At 43.7% G+C, this 20,601-nt stretch overlaps 1 protein-coding gene across 1 annotated transcript in view; it reads left to right on the top strand.

Annotated features, from left to right (window-relative positions):
* LOC124620340 (15-hydroxyprostaglandin dehydrogenase [NAD(+)]-like) overlaps positions 1–20,028 on the top strand; it is a 185,887-nt gene extending 165,859 nt beyond the window's left edge. Inside the window, exon 8 of the mRNA XM_047147014.1 lies at positions 19,976–20,028. Within this exon, the coding sequence (XP_047002970.1) occupies positions 19,976–20,028 (53 nt within the window). The remainder of the gene's footprint in view (positions 1–19,975) is intronic.
* Positions 20,029–20,601: the final 573 nt, after the last annotated feature.

Below are 20,601 nucleotides of genomic sequence, written 5' to 3' on the forward strand. Positions count from 1 at the left end.
ATGAAACCATGTGTGTACGTAGAGATAATTTTGAATAATTTATTGCTTGTGATAGAATAAGTCCTAGATTTAACCCGTGAGTGAAATACTTTCCTCGGGTAAGCAACGTTTCGTGGTGAGTGATGGGTTACTTTGGCTTCAGTGAACCTGGTGGTCGGGGTCTAGACAGACAAGGCGAAGGCTGTTGGCTTGCCCTGTATTAGTTCAAGCTAGGATGCATAATATTAATTTGAAAAAAATTGCGTATGGAGTAATGACTGTGGGGACGAGTACGGTTTTGTGGTAACTGAGACATTGCCTCTAACGTACTACGTGACCATCAGCCGCACGGCCAATGGAATGCTTACACCACGTTCACTCAGATCCTTTTCCAGTGTACTTACAAGTTTTACAGCTTGCGTGTGACTCCTTTCTAACTCCCAGGAATGGACACGTGCTGAGTAAATGCCGCTGCTCTCGCAGTCTGTAGACCAGGCAATGAGAAGCGCCAATCCTGAGGTAAGCAAAGAATGATGGTAGGCAGCGCGCGAATGTGGTGTACTTAAGAAAACAATCGTGTGAAGATTATTCAGCTACGGAGGCAACAACGTGAGTAAGACAGAGCAGAATTGGTCTGCTGGTCACGCACTACAGAATGTGCGAATGCGCCACCCTTTACTGTGTCAGTCTTAGCGTGTGAAAGCATTTGTTTAATTGGGGAAAAGAATTTTTGTTGAATCTCTAAAGCTGATTTTGAAAGTAGATTATTCTTCTGTAGGGGCTCATAGGTTGTAAGCTCTTTGGTTATATATGCAGTGGGACTTAGTACGTTTTATTAATACACTACTGGCCACTAAAATTGGTACACCACGAAAATGACGTGCTACAGACGCGAAATTTAACCGACAGGAAGAAGATGCTGTGATATGAAAATGATTAGCTTTTCAGAGAATTCACACCTACAACGTGCTGACATGAGGAATGTTTCCAACCGATTTCTCATACACAAACAGCAGTTGACCGGTGTTGCCTGGAGAAACGTTGTTGTGACGCCTCGTGTAAGGAGGAGAAATGCGTACCATCACGTTTCCGACTTTGGTAAAGGTCGGATTGTAGCCTATCGCGATTGCGGTTTATCGTATCGCGATATTGCTGCTCGTGTTGGTCGACATCCAATGACTGTTAGCAGAATATGGAATCGGTCGGTTCAGGAGGATAATACAGACCGCCGTGTTGGATCCCAACGGTCTCGTATCACTAGCAGTCGAGATGTCAGGCATATTATCCGCATGGCTGTAACGGATCGTGCAGCCACGTCTCGATCACTGAATCAGCAGATGGGGACGTTTGTGAGACAACAACCATCTGCACAAACAGTTCGACGACGTCTGCAGCAGCATGGACTATCAGCTCGGACACCATGGCTGCGATTACCCTTGATGCTGCATCACAGAGAGGAGCGCCTTCGATGGTGTACACAACGACAAACCTGGGTGCACGAATGGCAAAACGTTATTTTTTCGGATTAATCCGGGTTCTGTTTACAGTATAATGATGGTCGCATCCGTGTTTGGCGACATCGTGGTGAACGCACATTGGAAGTGTGTATTCCTCATCGCCATATTGACGTATCACCCGGCGTGATGCTATGGGGTGCCATTGGTTACATGTCTCGGTCACCTCTTGTTCGCATTGATGGCACTTTGAACAGTGGATGTTACATTTCAGATGTGTTACGACTCGTGGCTCTACTCTTCATTCGATCCCTGCGAAACGCTACATTTCAGCAGGATAATGCACGACCGTATGTTGCACGTCCTGTACGAGCCTTTCTGGATACAGAAAATGTTCCAGTGCTGCGCTGGCCAGCACATTCTCCAGATCTCTCACCAATTGAAAACGTCTGGTCAATGGCGGCCGAGCAACTGGCTCGTCACAATACGCCAGTCACTACTCTTGATGAACTGTGGTATCGTGTTGAAGCTGCATGGGCAGCTGTAGCTGTAAACGCCATCCAAGCTCTGTTTGACTCAATGCCCAGGCCTCTGAAGGCCGTTATTGCGACCAGAGGTGGTTGTTCTGGGTACTGATTTCTCAGGATCTATGCGCCCACATTGCGTGAAAATGTAATCACATGTCAGTTCAGGTATTAAATATTTGTCCAATGAATACCCGTTTGTCATCTGCATTTCTTCTTGGTGTAGCATTTTTAATGGCCAGTAGTGTACATTCCAACTGGAAGGAATTTCAATGCATGATTCAGTACGAGTATGGGAGAATGTGTGTGAGGACGTAGGAGAGGGTGAGCAATCCAAATTATCTAAGTATTCCCTTGTACAGTGCTCTCGCGTGTCATATATCCATATGTGACAAACGAACAGGCGTAAAATGGACCGAAGAACGCAAGCAAGATCACAGCCAGAAGATGAAAGAAATATGGGCAACCAAAAAGGCAATCAAGATGAAGCCGAAGACACAAAGCCGACAAGAAGCATGGACAGAGGACCGGAAACAGAAACACAGCGAGCGAATGAGGGAAGTTTGGGCACCAAGGAAGGCAGCAAAAGGAACTGGCCATGTAGTTTAGTCCAAATGCGCTCTTTAAGGGCAAAACACCAATATATATATATATATATATATATATATATATATATATATATATTTTTTTTTTTTTTTTTTGAAGCGCTAAAGAAACTGGTATAAGCATGGCTTCAAGTACTGAGATATGTAAACAGGCAGACTACGGCGCTACGATAGTGACGCATACAGAAGACAGTAAGCGTCTGGCGCACTTGCTAGATCGGTTACTGCTGGTACAATGGTAGGTTATCAAGATTTAAGTGAGTTCGAACGTGGTATTATAGTCGGCGCACGAGCGGTCGGATACAGCATCTCCGAGGTAACGATGGAGTGGGGATTTTCACATACGACCACTTCACCAGTGTACCGTGAATATTTGTAAACAGGCAAAACATGAAATCTCCGACATCGCTGCTGCTGGAAAAAGATCCTGCAAGAATGGGATCAACGACGACTGAAGAGAATCGTTCAACGTTACACAAGTGCAACCCTTCCGCAAACTGCTGCAGATTTCAATGCTGGGCCATCAACAAATGTCAGATTGCGAAGCATTCCAACGAAACATCATCAATACGAGCTTTCGGAGCCGAAGGCCCATTCATGTACCGTATTGACTGCACGACACAAATCTTTACGCCTAGCCTGGGGCCGTCAACACCGATGTTGGACTGTTGATGACTGGAAACATGTTGCCTGGTCGGACGAGTGTCTTCTCAAATTGTATCGAGTGTCTGGACGTGTACGGGTATGGAGACAACCTCATGAATCCATGGACCCTGCATGTTAGCAGGCGACTGTTCAAGCTGGTGAAGTCTCTGTAATGGTGTGGGGCGTGTGCAGTTGGAGTGATGCGAGACCCCTGAGACATCTAGGTACGACTCAGGCAGGTGACACGAACGGAAGAATCCTGACTGATCACCTGCATCCATTCGTGTCCATTGTGCATTCCGACGGTCTTGGGCAATTCCAGCAGGGCAATGCGACGCCTCACATGTCCAGAATTGCTACAGCGTGGCTCCAGGAAAAGTCTTCTCAGTTCTTCCGCTGACCATCAAACTCCCCAGACATGAACATTATTGAGCATATCTGGGATCCCTAGGAACGTGCTGTTCAGAAGAGATCTGTAGCCCCTCTTAATCTTACGGAATTACGGACAGGCCTGCAGGATTCACGGTGTCAGTTCCCTGCAGCACTACTTCAGACATTACTCAGGTCCATGGCACGTCGTGTTGCGGCACTTGTGCGTGCTCATGGGTGCCATAGGCGATACTAGGTAGGTGTACCAGTTTCTTTGGCTCTTCAGTGTATATGATACTGCTTAGTTTGTGCTTGAAAGAGTTTGGTAGCGATTCATGATGAAATTGTTAGGTTAACATGTAGCGATTGTTCTACATCTTACCAAAGATTAGTGTATTAATCTGACACATTCTTTTCATGCAAAATCTAGGTAGTTTTGAAGCTGAATAAATCGCCATGTTCTTGAGAACAAAATGAGATTGGTGTCCATATTGCCTGTCTCCTGGTCGCAATAGATCATTTCTCGCCATTTTGTGCCACCATTCAGTCATTGTTCCCAGTTCCAGTATTCTGTTCGCAATACGTAAGAATTTTGTGCACATAAATGGGATGTGGACGGCTTGTAGGTCATACGAATTGAATGGCTCGCTAAGTGTTAGTATCATTGCTTCATTTGTTTTCCTTGTTACCGTTCTCTGTTAATGCACACCATAAGAAATCAGATAGAGCCGGTGTTTTCTCACGTTGAAGTCAGTATTTTGATGGCTGCGCATCACTGAGCGGACCTCAATAGCATTCATTGTCCACATCTCCTATGTAGGGAATAAGCTTCTGGACACAGAGAGGGGGAGTATATTCTCCGGTAAGAATTGATATCAGCGAATTAACTGACCATTCTCAAATATAAAAGCAATAGTTGCAAACGGATTACGATATCATTTCACCGGAATAGGTAGGGAAGTCATCTCTTAAAACTTTTGGGGCAAGGAATACTGCCTTGTTGTTCTAAATATTGGGACTACTTCGCGAATAAATGGAACATGTGAAGAACGATATTCATGATCGTCTGTGTGATTTATTCTAGTTATGTGTTGTCGCAGAATTCAGCGCTTCCCAGGAAAGCCCATGTGCACAAAACATACACGAAACTGACAGTGAGAAGTGACGAGATGCTGACATGCTATGATATTAATTCTTTCGTGAATCTTTGAACAGCACGCCATTTACCTTGCAGCATAAACTTATTCTACATATTTCTCTGACTGTAGAAAGTTCATTTTCAGAATGCGGAGTCTAAGTCAAAAGAAATAAATCTATGTTTTTTTCTTCTGCTATGTTGTTTAATAAAATGATCAGCCAAGACGGTCATGGTTTTAATTGCTTTCTTTGATGCCGTAAAGTGACACAAAGTCCGGCTACGAATTCACAAGCCCGATTTTATTATTTACACCAGTGCACATTCATGAGCAAAAGTCAAGCTGAGAATGATACTCATCAACTTTCACGTTACACTTTTTTGCTGCTTCTTTCGTTGCCTCATATTTAAATGGAGGAACATCCAGCTGCGACGCGAAAGTACTGTTCATGTCGTTAGCAGGTCATCACAACACATACTTAAGACTTCAGGATTTGTAATAACTAAATCCGTCCGCTGTCGGTCACCTAATGAATACCTCAAACAAAATAATACGAAACACAAAAAATTTGTTAAAATAAGTACAACATGAACAACATTAATTCACAGACCACTGGCGTATTTTCGTCTTTCTCGGCTATTAAGAAATTAGAAAATGCAAACACCTTAACACATGCTTACTCAGTTATAGACAGGTAGGGTACAAGATGTTTTCAAGCTTTGAACTATGTGGGAAATTTCAAATAAAAGTATTTCTCCCGAATTCTATGCTCTCTCATGTAGTACAATAATACATAGACACATCACTAACTACGTGTCTATTTTCTAAATATTAGTACCATTACAAATATATTCTCTCAGACTGTTACATTCAATTATATAACAAACAAATACTTGACTTTATGAAGTTTTTTTCTTTTTTCTTTGTCGAGTAATGTTAATTCAAATGGTTCAAATGGCTCTGAACACATGCGACTTAACATTTGAGGTCATCAGTCCCCTAGAACTTAGAGCTACTTAAACCTGACTAACCTAAGGACATCACACACATCCACGCCCGAGGCAGGATTCGAACCTGCGACCGTAGCAGCAGCGCAGTTTCGGACTGAAGCGCCTTGAATCGCTCGGCCACAGCGAATGTTAATTCACTCAAGAAACATAGGCACTGTTCGTGGCTCGCTTCTGAATACTATTAGTGCATTAACTACATCAAGTAAGTATGTTTTTCCGCGTCCAGGAACCCAGTAGAATTTAGCACCATCAATTCTGTTGTTCTTGATATGATCAATTGTTATAATCTTTTTACTGAAATTGCACCTAGTGTGTACCATGTGTGACTTCATCTGTTACTTTACGGTACATCTGATCTACTACATCTTCCAACTGTTTCAAAATTACTGATTTCCCTTGAAAAATGTTCTTTTGACTATTCAGTATGAAGAGATATGGTAAGAAAGAGTATAGGCTTGTCTTCTTGAACTATAGCTAAGCTAACTACCAATAAAAAAATACGGAAATCCAGCCGCAGCACTAACCAGAAAATTCAAAACACTACAAAATCTGTTTGTACAAAAAATTTAAATTTTTGGTAAGATTTTATGGGGCCAAACCGCTTAGGTCATCCCTAAGTTTACACCCAACTTAATCTAACTTAAACTAACTTAAACGCTATGGACAACACACACATCCATGATTGAGGGAGGACTCGAAACTCTGACGAACAGTGGGTTTTGAGAAGAGTTGCCAGTACTAACAGACAAGCATCATTGCGTGAAATAACCGCAGAATCAATATGGGACCTAGGACGAGCATATCAGTTAGGACAGTACGGCGAATTCTGCCGTTAATGGATTATAGAAACATACGACTGAGGAGAGCGCCTTTGCCAACAGCACCACATCGCCTTCAGCGCCTCTCTCATACGCGTGAGCACATCGGTTGGACACCAGACGACTGGAAAATCACGACCTGATCAGCTGCGGCCCGATTTCAGTTAGTAAAATCTGATCACAGGGTTCGAGGGAGGCGCACAAGACATGAAGCCGTGGGCCTAAGTTGTCAAGAAGCCATTGTGGAAGCTGGTGGTGGCTCTATAGTCGTGTGGGCCGTTGTTACATGGAATGGACTGGGTCCTCTGGACGTTCGGCTACTTGGAGACCACTTGCAGCCATTCATAGACTTAAAAGTTCCCGAACTATGATGTCATGTGTAATGCGCCAAATTTTTGTTTCGCTAAATCGGCATCACTAGTGGGTGTCGCCTGATCTTATTATGAAAATTTACTGTTATGAAAATAAACGTGCATTTAATTAGTTGTTCGCTAGCTGTTGCTACACTGAAGAGCCAAAGAAACTGGTACACCTGCCTAATATCGTGTAGGGTCCCCGTGGGCACGCAGAAGTTCCACAATACGACGTAGCAGGACTCGACTAAAGTCTGAAGTAGTGCAGGAGGGAACTGGGACCGTGAATCCTGCACTGCTGTCCATAAATCCGTAAGAGTACGGGGAAGTGGAGATATCTTCTGAACAGCACGTTGTAAGGCATCCAAGACATGCTCAAAAATGTTCACGTCTGGGGAATTTGATGGCCAGCGGAAGTGTTTGAACTCAGAAGATTGTTCATGGAGCCACTGTGTAGCAATTCTGGACGTTTCGGGTGTCGCATTGTCCTGCTGGAATTGCCCAAGACCGTCGGAATGCGCAATGGACATGAATAGATGTAGCTGATCTGATAGGATGTTTACGTACGTGACACCTACCAGAGTCGTATCTAGACGTATCAGGGGTCCCATATCACTCCAATTGCACACAACCCAAATCGTTATAGAGCCTCACCAGTTTGAACAGTCCCCTGTTGACATGCAGGTCCCGTTCTTGCAGGATCTTTCTCCAGCCGGATTCCTGATATTCACGGTACACTCGCGAAATGTTATTTCGAGAAAATCCCGACTTCATCGCTACCTCGGAGATGTTGTGTATCACCGCTCGTGCGCCGGCTATAACACCACGTTCAAACTCACTTACGTCTTGATAATCCGCCATTGTTGCAGCAGTAACCGACATAGCAACTGCGCCAGTCACTTGTTGTCTTACATAAGCGTTTCCGACCGCAGCGCCGTATTCTGCGTGTCTACATATCTCTGTATTTGAATACGCATGCCTATACCAGTTTCTTTGACGCTTCAGTATATATGAATTTTTGTAAGCTGTTGTAGAGGTTGTCGCCTGAAATCATCTGAGCAGCAGAATGCGGCCAAAGTCAGCAACTCAACTACGCATGGACGACAAGACAATTGCGGCTTGCGGCAAAGATAACATCTACGAGGCAGCTGGCCACCGCAAGACTCCAATGACAGCCGCAATGAAAGACTAGCTACGGTTAAAAGGGAGAATTAGCGTGCAATGTTTGTTCATCGTAAGTGGTTCTTGGTTTCTCCTATGAGAAACTCAATTTAAGTGTTGTTTCTTGGTAGCCGGACTAACATTAGTCCGAATCGGATGAGACTCGGGACAATTCGAATCAAACGCTACAGTCGTTTAGGTGAATTCCGTGAGATTATTATCGGCTTGCTTGAAATATATTTACGCCGATCTGTGATAATTTTTATTTGATTTTCTGGGACGAAAAGCGTGAAGTGATTGATTTATTTGGGAAATTAATATTTTGTCTGAGGTAGCAGTAGTGGCTACGATATATTTAGGATTGGTTTCTCGTAGTTGGTGATTTTATGCCAAAACAGTTACTGAACGAAGTGTAACTTGAAAGCCACTCGTTTGTAGGCGATCCGTATCTCAGATTGGAGATTTTCCATTTTCTTGTGGGAGATAAGTGACGCTATCACCCGAAATCTTTATTAGTATTTGAAGATGAGGAATGCACGCGCTAAGGAAATAGTGCCTCTGCGTTGTTGTCTTAGCGGATTTCAAGATGAAAACAAGCTCTTAGAAAATAGTGACTTTGAAATATTCTGTAAGGGTTTATTTTGCGACTTCAGCGTAAGCGTCGATGTATTTTATTTAATGTTTGGAAACCTCTCTATAGGTACACGGACTGTGTTATCTTTGTAATCAGTGGAACGGACGGCCTACTGTTGTATGTGATACAGCGAAAACCAATCTAAGTTGACAGGAATTTTCCAAGCGAGTTCTCGAATTTAGTGTCTTTTCCTATAAAACCCTAAACGCAAAGCAAGAACAATTATTATTGAAGACACCCTAATTGTGTCTCCTATCGAGCGTTTCAAATAATTTCAATGGTAATGGGTCCGCAGAAAGTCAAGTGACACTCAGGTTTATTTTTTTCGCTTTGAGGGTCTTGTTTGACTGGTGAGCCCTAGTAAAATCAAACCTGATTTGTTCCAACTCATGAAAGAAAACAGACAATAAAGACAGAATAGTTTCTGTTTTGAAAATAAAAATAGTGTTCCGAATCTCATTTGCCAATATTTAATATTCGAAGATCTTTAAAAAGTAGACTTCAGTTTTATAGCAAACGAACAATTTGCAAATATTGTAAAGTGGTGAAATGAAGTCAGAAATAAAATAAGGCAAAGTCTGACATGTTATAAAAAGCAAAGATATTAATTCCAAAAGAAATAGGAATATAAGCTCAGATTTGTCAGGCTCCTAAGAGAGACTTTAATTCATATTTTTAAGGTTAAAAAGGAGAGAAATTATCTCCAGGACCTTATTGAAAGTGGAAGATGATTAATTCATGAAAGAAAGAGACTTTGTTTATGGCTAATTTTAAAACGAATTAATATGTTAGTATTCACATAATGCAACGACATTGTTATAGCTTGGTTGCTACGCACAGAAGTTATCTCCGATTAATATCGGCAAGTAAACAAGAGAGTGAATTATTTCTTTTTCTTTTTTTTTGTTTTATTTGGCCTCCAGAGTGTGTACCGTATTTAGCGATCGAGAACACTTGTTTACACAGAATACATGATTGTACAAAGGAAACGCAAAAATGCTTATATACAGAATTGAAATCTCAAGCTTTTGCCACAAGAAATGTTTAACAAATAGTTTGATAAGTTAGCTGGACATACTCATCCAATCACTTGACACTACCTCTTAAATTGAATAACAACACGTACAAATAAATGAAAAAAATGAATTCTGCAGAAAAAAATGAATTCTGCAGATTTTTGCCTATACTCTTAAGAAAACTGACAATCACGTTATACGATTGTCTTTAGAAATAAAAAAAAGATACTGATTGAGGGGGAAGGTAACCAATAGACATCAAAGTGCTCAGAAATTGCGATCGTTCATTGTCAAATTTGGAGCACTAGAACAAAATATGGTTTACTTCAGCTTCTGATTCGGAATCACTCTTACATACTTTTGTTGGAGGCTTTCCGTAATTGGTAAATGTAGTCTCTACTCTTATACACAGGACTTTCCTTGGAGGCCTTTCCTTGAATGAAAAATTGACCTCACACCATCTGATGTCTAATGCTTAAGGGCATCTCTTCTGCCTCCGCGAGAAGAGCATTTGTACGTGTCGAACGCATGTCAGCAAAGCAGGTGCGAATGGCTGTGAACTGAAGACTATCTAATTTTAAGTGGTAAGTCTTAGGCACATTGTGATGCAGCATACAATGGTAGCCCAGTCGAGATCGAATATTGCCCCGATACACCATGAGTCGAATACTTTGATACGTTCCTCACTATACACGAGTGAGAGGGTGACTTACATTTAATCCTTTCTTACATTTACCAGCAATACATTTATGTGAAGCGCCCACCTGAGCTCAGAGTCAAATATCATGACGAGGAATCGATCATGAGATTTTATCTGGAAAGTGTACTTTCCGCATTTGGGGTGATCAAAATGCAAGCAGAGTTTGATTTTTGAAAAGATACGATCACGATTTCTCAGCAGAAATCTCCAACCGATTGATAGACTGTTATTCATCGATGTGTTCTGTACCAGTGTGTGTAATTCCGTTTCAGCCTGAATATATGAGCCTGCAGTCGATTAAGCACAAACATCGTCGGTGCATTGTAAATTTTTTGTCGGGACAGTGGTTATTCTTTCTAAACCATAAGTATAACACACGGAATATACGAGAGGGGGCTTAAAACTGCACCCTGGGGCACATCCCGAGAGACAAGAATCGGAATGTTGCTTCATAACAGTAAATGCTTTATTCTTAGGAATGGCGATATCCGCCGCGGCTTCTATAGCATTTATTAAAATTTGGTATGCTTCTTTTTCCTGTAAGTTGCTCTGTATAGTCTCGAGGTTTCTTCGAACCATGTCCCTATACTTGTCCCAGATGGCTTCTGCAATTTTTCATTTACTATCTACATAAACAGTCGACAGCTTAGTATCAAAGTTTATTTTAATGAAAAATTCTATTGTGAGATGACCTGACCCCATTGAGTCGGTTTTAGCATGCCAGTTAGAAAGTTCATTAAAACAAGGGGTGCAAAGCGTTATATCTATTGCAAAACTATGTAAGGGAGTAGAAACCACAGTGGGAGCACCATCGGTGACTATCACTAGGGTATTGTCTTCGATAACATCAACGCGAGCCCTTAAAGCGCTGGATATCATGAAGTGCTTGAATGGGAAGAACGGGGAGCAGATAGATACTGCTTCATGCAGTTCTTTAAGCGTTTCGTTCGATCGCTTATTGACGTGGATGTACGGTCTATGGCTCAGCACGACCAACATATAGAAAGATGCTGGACTCCGTACACCACGAGGCATCAGACTGGCCACAGGAGCCTACAGGACGAGCCCTGTATGGACCTTGTGTGTAGCGGCAGGGCAGCCGCCATTAGCTGCTCGTTGGGATTTCCTTGTGGCTAAAAAGGCGCTCTACTTCCTGTCGTTTCCGACTTCGCTGGCTTTCCCTGCAGCTACACTCACGCTCATAAATGAAGGATAATTGCAGAAGGTGGTGCTACACAACGTGGCACTACACGAAACTGGCGCTAATAGCATAGGCACATAGGCAACACACACGACACAGATCTGCAAGTCCACGGTATTGGTGATAAGTTGAGAAAACCGTCCGGAAACACATGTGCTACAATACGCCGCTGTTACCTGCGCATGTACCATGACATCAATATGGTATATGATCACCGTGCACACGTACACGGCCGCACAACAGGTTGGCATACTCTGGATCAGGTGGTCGAGCAACTGATGGGGTATAGGCTCCTAATCTTGCACCAGTGCCTGTCGGAGCTCCTGAAGTGTCATAGGGGTTTGAAGACGTGCAGCGATACGTCGATCGAGGGCATCCCAGACGTACTCGATGGGGTTTAGGTCTGGAGAACAGGCAGGCCACTCCATTCGCCTGATATCTTCTGTTTCAAGGTACTCCTCCACGATGGCAGCTAGGTGGGGCCGTGCGTTATCATCCCTGAAAAGGCGGACGTACTGGGGCAAAATGACGTTTCCGATACACCTGACCTGTTACAGTTCCTCTGTCAAAGATATGCAGGGGTGTACCTGCACCAATCAATAGTCCCACCCCACACCATCAAATCGCTACCTCCATACAGGTCCCTTTCAAGGACATTAAGGGGTTGGTATGTGGTTCCTGGTTCACGTCAGATGAAACCCTGACGAGAATCACTATTCAGACTATACTTCGGCTCGTCTGTGAGCATAACCTGGAACCACTGTTCCAATGACCATGTACTGTGTTCTTGGCATCAGGCTTTACGGGCTCTCCTGTGACCAGGGGTCAGTGGGATGCACCTTGTAGGTCTCCGAGCGAATAAACCATGTCTGTTCAGTCGTCTGTAGGCTGTGTATCTGGAGACAACTGTTCCAGTGGCTGCGGTGAGGTCCCTAGCAAGGCTACCTGCAGTACTCCGTGGCCGTCTGCGGGCACTGATGCTGACATATCTGTCTTCTTGTGGTGTTGTACACTGCGGATGTCCCATACTGTAACGCCTGGACACGTTTCCTGTCTGCTGGAATCGTTGCCATAATCTTGAGATCACACTTTGTGGCAGATGGAGGGCCCCTGCTACGACCTGCTGCGTTTCAGCAGCCTCCAGTCGCCCTAGAATTCTACCCCTCATAACGCCATCAGTATGTGTTCTTTGAACCATTTTCAACACACAGTCACCATTAACACGTCTGAAAACGTCTGAACACTTACTCGCTTCACCGCACTCTGCCATCCACCAACACACCTCTGCGTATGTGGACTGCTGGCAGCGCCACCGTGCGACGACCACAGGTCAGATGCACCGCATGGTCACACCCCGAGGTGAACTAAACCCGCAAACCGCCCACCAGAGCGCTGTTTCACCATGTATCAGTAATATCCTTAATTTATGAGCACGAGTGTATTAATGTCTGTGCATCCTTATAACGACTCTATCGAAGTCGTCCATGAGGGACGGAACCGTTCGGTGTACGGGCAAAGCAGCTGTTATTGGATCTGGAAGTGTCTCCACCAAACATTCAGCATGGGTGTTGGGGCAAAGCTCAGCCCTGGTTGTTATTGAAACCCAGAATAATTTTAGATTTGACAGAGAGCAACAAATTGTTCAGTCCAGACTACGTTTTGAAGCATTAATTTCTTATCACTTTAAATGAACACCAGGACTGTAACGTGGTATACACAAATGGGTGCAAAGAGAGGAATGCTGTCGGTTGTTCTGTCATTTTACCTGCCTCTGTCTTTAGGTTCCGTCCGCCTTGTGCGTGTACTATCTGTGACGCCGAACTTTAAGCGCTTTTTAAAGCTGTAGACCAGATGAAACCTGAGCGTGGATCCGAATTCCTTATCTGCTCTGACTCGCTTATTGCGCTGCAGACAATCCAGTCTACGTACACAGCAGACAGAAGTGTCCAGAACATTCACGCCATCCTGCACTTGCAGCGGCAAGGAAAGGAGGTCCATTCTGCTGGATAACAGGACACGTGCGTGGGAGTGAGTTGGCCGATACCACGGCCAAGGAGGCGTGTAGCCTTCCCAGCGTAAATGACTGCCGTATCACTCTGCGCGCTGCACTGTCGTGATGCGAAGGTCTGTCACGCGTCTTTGGGAGGAAGAGTGGCTGGGCGTGACGGAAAATAAGTTGCGATCAATAAAAGAGACAGTGAGCCCGTGGAGCACCTCCTTCCGCCCAGTTCGAATTGATGAAGTCTGTCCAGCGCGATTTCGGATAGGACGCAGCCCCCAGACCCATGCCTTCCTTCTCAGACGTGAAGAACCACCTGTTCGTGGTGCATGTGGTGTGCTGGTTACGGTTCGCCACATTTTATCCAACTGTTTTTTTATATAATGACGGAAGGGCTCAAGCTGGTTTACTGACAGGTCTGTCGTCTAACGTAGGTGATAATGAGCGGAATGTGGGACGTGTTTTACAATTTTGTGTTTTGTCTTCACTTCTACCTAAGCTCATAGGTCGCCACTTTTAGTGTGTTAGAGGACGACTGGCTCATACCGTTGTTATTTTTATGATCCGTCGATCTTCTTTTCTGGACTTGCCTCTTAGTGGCTCTCCAGATCAGATGTCACTGCAATGGTCTGCCTTGCTTCCCTTGCCCCATTGTCCCGTTCAGAGGAGTCACGCGTGCTCGTGTAAAGAAGTGGTCTTACGTAGTATTTTAGGTTCTCCTTATCTGTGTGCTATAGCCTCATTCGCCTCACGCAGCCAGCGTACAGGCTCTGATGACTGCGATGTTGAACGCCCTCCAGAGGCTTCAAAAATTGTTCAAATGGCTCTAACCACTATGGGACTTAACACCTGAGGTCATCAGTCCCCTAGACAAAAATCAAATGGCTCGGAGCACTATGGGACTTAACTTCTGAGGTCATCAGTCCCCTAGAACTTAGAACTACTTAAACCTAACTAACCTAAGGACATCACACACATCCATGTCCGAGGCAGGATTCGAACCTGCGACGGTAGCACCAGCGCCGTTCCGGACTGAAGCGCCTAGAACCGTTCGGCCACAACGGCTGGCTCCTTCGGATGCAACCACACACACACACACACACACACACACACACACACACACACACTTAGATCACATCCGTCAAAGACCTGCCACTCCTGTCAGTAATGTCTTCTCCCCAAGCAACATGATGGGAATCCGCGTCACCACCTATTACAGATGGAGACGGAAGCTGGTTTATTAGGAGTCCCAAGTCATGTTCCGCGATTCTAATTGGGGAGCTTTATACACAGAGACTACCACTGTAAAGGTTTTGTGAGCAGCTTGTATCTACACAGCAACTACTTTGATTTCATTGTTTTTTGCAGTTAACGGGAATCTTTTATGCAGCAGCGCATTGTTTTACTACTACAGCGACCCTACCTTTCCATATCATGAAATAATTTTTGAAGCGAACAGTCTGCTGAGACTTGAACCATTTTTCGCGTAACAGGATATATCAGGCTTACTGATGCATAGTTCTCTTTGTAAGCTTTCTCTGTTGGAATTAGATGATGTTGCGTTCCACTGCAATACTTTTATAGGCTTCATGATTCAGGATGGGAGAGAATCAAAGATACCTGTTACGAGAAGCCTGATATCGTTGTCGTTCATAGTCGCCTTTTTTGAATGACGATGTCTATAATATTCATCTTATCGATTAGTTCGTTGTGAACTAGAGGCTGTCGTTGATTAGGTACTAGCCAAGTTGTTGCCCTGAGTGCAGCAGGCACATAGGAATGATTGCAGGCTGCGTGGGGAACAGCAGGTTTCGGTACTAGACCACTCATGCGTGTTAGGGTCGGCGGTAAGGTCGGTGAGCAATGTTTGTCTGACGAGGCTCATCCACACGTTTGCCACCAATCCCATTCACGCGTTGATAACCATCTAAGCTTGAAGTGGGCACCGGCGGGAAAAGTTCTTTATTTTGGTGATCTGAAGCGCTGTACTTGTTTGAGCAGAAACTATCGGTCGAGGATAGAAAAAGTTTTTGTCTCCCTATGACGCAAGGGAAGGTCAGCTTACAAGTAATGTTCAGCGCATCCCTCAGGCCTATGTTATTAACCGCAGCTACTTCCTGGGCTCTTCGTCATCTGTGACATTCAGGACGGGATCGATCCGCGGGTGGGTGTGGAGCGCCACAGTGCGCAAAATATCAACAGGTGAGGCATAGGATTCTACAGAAAGAGGACCACTGCATCTGTTGAGTCTCGTTTGAGACCGACATTGCTCATGTGCCCGTATCGGAGGCATTTAAAGCACTGCCTGACAGCATCTACTTCGCTGAATAGACATAGCGCCTGCTGAAGTTTGACACTCTAACGTCAACAAGCAACTGTGCTATTTGACAATTTGGTGTTTGCCATCCATTATATTTTGGTTAGTAAGCCTTCCAACACGTATAACGGGGAATAAACACTGAAGAGCCCAATAAGCTGGCACACCTGCCTAGTAACGTGTAGGGCCCAGGCGAGCAGACAGAAGCGCCGCAACACGACGTGGCGTGGCGTGGACTCGACTAACGTCTGAAGTAGTGCAGCAGGGAATCGACACCATGGATCCTGCAGGGCTGTCCATAAATCCACAAGAGTACGAAGTGGTGAAGATCTCTTGTAAACAGCACGTTGCAAGGCGGCCCAGATATGCTCAATAACGTTCATGTTTGGGGAGTTTGGTCGCCATTGGAAGTGATTAAACTCAGAAGAGTGTTCCTGGAGCCACCTCGTAGAAATTCTGGACGTGTGGGGTGTCTCAATGCCCAGCTGGAATTTCCCAAGTCCGTCGGTATGCACAATGGACATGAATTCAGGTGATCAGACAGGATGCGTACGTACGTGGCACCTGCCAGAATCGTATGTAGACGTATCAGGGGTCCCATATCACTCCAACTCCCCACGCCCCACACTACTACGGAGTCTGCGCCAGGTTGAACAGTCCACTGCTGACATGCAGGGTCCATGGATTCATGAGGTTGTCTCCATAGCCGTATACGTCCATCCGCTCGATACAATTTTGAACGTGACTCGTCCGACCGGGCACCATGTTTCCAGTCATCAACAGTCCAGCGTCGGTGTTGACGGGCAAAGGCGAGGCGTAAAGCTTTGTGTTGTGCAGTCACCAAGCCTTCGGCTCCGAAAGCCCATATCGATGATCTTTCGTTGAATGGTTCGCACGCTGACACTTGTTGATGGCCCAGCACTGGAATCTGTAGCAATTTGCGGAAGGGTTGCACTTCAGTCCCGTTGAACGGCTTTCTCTAGTCGTCGTTGGTCCTGCTGTTGTAGGATCTTTTTTCGGCCGTAGCGATGTCGGAAATTTGATGTTTTATCGTATTCCTGGCATTCGCGGTACACTCATGAAATGGTCGTAGGGGAAATCCCCGCTTCATCGCTACCTGGGAGATGCCGAGTCACGTCGCTCGAGCGCCAACTATAACACCACGTTCAGTCTTACTTAAATCTCGATAACGTGCCATTGTAGCAGCAGTAACCGATGTAATAGCTGTACCAGACACTTGTCTTATATAGGCGCTGCCGACCGCAGCGCCGTATTCTGCCTGTTTACATATCTCTATATTTGAATACGCATGCCTATACAAGTTTGTTTGGCGCTTCAGTGTATAACTGATGACATGCCATATATTTACGTCTTTTGAAATGTCGCGTTGACACTGCATATGTGAAGAAAGTTATTTCTTATTGGAAAATGGATTTTGCGGTGACCGATTTTACCATTTTATCTGGAATGATTCCAAAGACGTGGCTTTGGCGGAGGGCAGTAATTTATCAAAAATACTTTGGGAGTTAGCTCTCGGTTAATGGCCTTTGTTTACCAGCCTGTGTCTTTGCGGCGAGACGCGGGCTCAGAGAAGCAGAAGCTGGCATAAACGAAAGAAGTTTTGAGAATTAATCGGGGGAGAGGTGCGAGCTATTCTAGCGCACGCTCTCCTGTCTTGTCTTCTGCCTGCGAGAAGGAACGCTCTCCTCGGCTTGAGACTGTAACCGGACTCTGTTGTCACAGCGTCGTTAGGCCCAAGTAGCGTCACTAAGAAATGACTACTGCCGAACAGTTTGCATGTATTCAACAATGGAGTTTTTGCTGCTGCTTCCGCTATAGTATTGTAGGATCTCAAAGGCTGGTCACCGTGTCTTGAACCAAACAACATGCGATTTAGGTGAGGGCTTCCTATTTTTGCCGATATCTGTCAACGACTTGATTAAGATAGAATTCGTCAAATTATTTGAGAGCGTAATATTTGAAATGGGAAACTCATCTCATATACAACATACCATTTGAGCTCATTTGAATTTCCTGTCAGGAACGGCTGTAGTGAGAGTTCTATATTTGCCAAATATAGCAGAAATATCAGTGCAGGTGAACTGTTCAACTAAATAGCGGCTTTCATATTGCAACAGGAATAAATGTTGGACAACACTGACAAAGCTTCCCATCTGGATTTTTTTAAGTTTATTCCAAAGTATGTATTACGATGTGCTTATCCAAAGGTCGAAATAGCTTTTTAGTATGTATATGATAATTCCAATGACTCCAGAATCTTGTCAATGCAGTTTCAGCAAATTAAAAATGTTAAAAGACTATTCAAGGTCGAGTGTAGGTGAAGCAGACTGTAAAATGCAGCTAGCTTATCGACAGAATACGAATCACTACTAAATTTGACTTGGACGACATAACCAATTGGTTTACTTGTCTCAAAGCAGGGAAATGGAAACTAAAATTATAATGAAAACTTAATTTGTGGAGTGTTCTCAACACTTATTTATAGCCCTTTTCTTCTTATTTCTATTTAATAATTTATGCACTGTTAACAATTTAAGGCAAGCAAATAAAATCTGTTACTTGTTATACGTGATCCTACAATCAATGTGAAATTACTGACATAAAAAATAAGGCGTAGATTTTGTTTTCCTTTCACTTTTTGTAGAAAGTTTACACAATGTGTAATTCTGTACAACAGTGATACATTTAATTACTTTTGTGGGATATTTTTTTATCTGGTGTTATCTTCCGTTCAAAGACTGGTTTGAAGCAACTCTCCATGCTCGTCAAACATGCGCAAATTCCTTCCTCTCCACGTGACTACCATCTGAACCAGTGGCGCCCACAGGAGTGCGGTGGGGGTGGGTGGGGGGGGGGGGGGAGTTACCACTAGCGAGAATTCATTCAGTTTACGAGTATAGAAAAGACGTGTACGATTTACACTGAACTACACAAAGAAAATTATATAGGAGGATGGAACTAAAATTAAAAGAGAAAGGTAATAAATTTAAGAAATGGTGTGTTTTCCTTTAAGAAATCTCGTTCGTCGAAGATGTCTTAAATTGCTGCACACCGGTCTTACAGCTATTGCCCACGAAGTGTCGTTATTTTTGTTTCTATATGCACACTTGTTAGAAGCTAACAGCAAGTGAGGCAACAAGCAAATGAATTAGCAATTTATTGTTAACGTTTACCAATACATTCTTGGGCAACATTTAAGAGCCTTTCCTGAAGGAACGTGCGTTGTTAGTCTTTTACACTTAAAAAAATCACTTGCTGTGTCATAAATACACGTTAAACACAAGCATGTACAAAAATCAATAGAACCTTAAAAATGATATCTTCCTTGAAAAATAAATTACGATACGTTACCTATATCACGAAAAATAAAAAATTAAAGATACATTTTTATAGCCGGAATATTCGAGATTTTACTAGCTGTGAACAATGCATATCTCATAAGGAAAGAACGATTACATATTAACAAATTCTGGGCATTAACAATAAACTACAATAAAATAGAGCGAACTTGCGTATCGACTGGGTGACGAAACTACTTTATGTGTATGTGGCCCCATAATGAAACGAATCCATGCTGAAAGTTCCGTCTCGGAAATATTGGCTTCTAGAGTACAAAAATGTCACATCTTCATAAACCTCAACTGGCAACCAAATCAAGTTGTACAGCAAAACACACCGACGAAATCTTACTGTTTCAAGTTTCAAATAATAGTGAACAATTGTCAGGCGCCAATCTAAATTAGTGTATTGTGTTACGTTCCTTTTCGTTTGCTGAAGGGGTGTTCGTGGGTGCTGTATGGCCACTGATCGCTACTTGTCTGTAGAAAAAGACTGTATTCGTCATTGGAGCACTTGTCTACATATGTGATCTAGCAGGGTGTCGCGCTCATTGAGTAATTTCTGTGCAACAGTCTTTATTCAATTCATTACATAATCTTTATTGAAATAAGCACCACATTTGAGCATGAGCGTTTCGGTACAACGCTAATGCAATATCGGCAGTGAATGAAGTTATTGCTCAATTTTTCCATAGTCACCAACGAGTCAGAATTTACACTGCCCTCGTGGCTGGGGGAGGGGCTGTAACAGTCTGGAAAACGGTGCTCTCAGAATTCAAGACAGTCGCGAATTGATGCATAAAACGAACGAGGAGAGGAAGAATGTATCAGAATTTAATCATCTGTACGGCGAATGAAGAAAGGTGAAGGTAAATTTTAGGATTATTTCAGAATGAGTGTAGAGACATTGGACTTTACATTGGCGTCTGTTTAAAGTAGATTAGAGAGCCAAACCCAAATATCAGCAAGGTTTTTATCGCTGAAGAGAAGCTTATGATCACCGCCAGCTAAGCACACATTATTAAGTTTACAAAACATTTTTAACCATTATCAGTTTACAATTTGTGAATATATTCGCCATAGTTTACAAATGGTTCAAATGGCTCTGAGCCCTATGGGACTCAACATCTGTGGTCATCAGTCCCCCAGAACTTAGAACTACTTAAACCTAACTAACCTAAGGACATCACACACATCCATGCCCGAGGCAGGATTCGAACCTGCGACCGTAGCGGTCACGTGGTTCCAAACTGAAGCGCCTAGAACCGCACGGCCACACCGCCCGGCCCATAGTTTACAATTTAGCACATAGCTGACAGAG

Source organism: Schistocerca americana, chromosome 6, assembly GCF_021461395.2.
Source record: "Schistocerca americana isolate TAMUIC-IGC-003095 chromosome 6, iqSchAmer2.1, whole genome shotgun sequence".
NCBI classification, from domain to species: domain Eukaryota; kingdom Metazoa; phylum Arthropoda; class Insecta; order Orthoptera; family Acrididae; genus Schistocerca; species Schistocerca americana.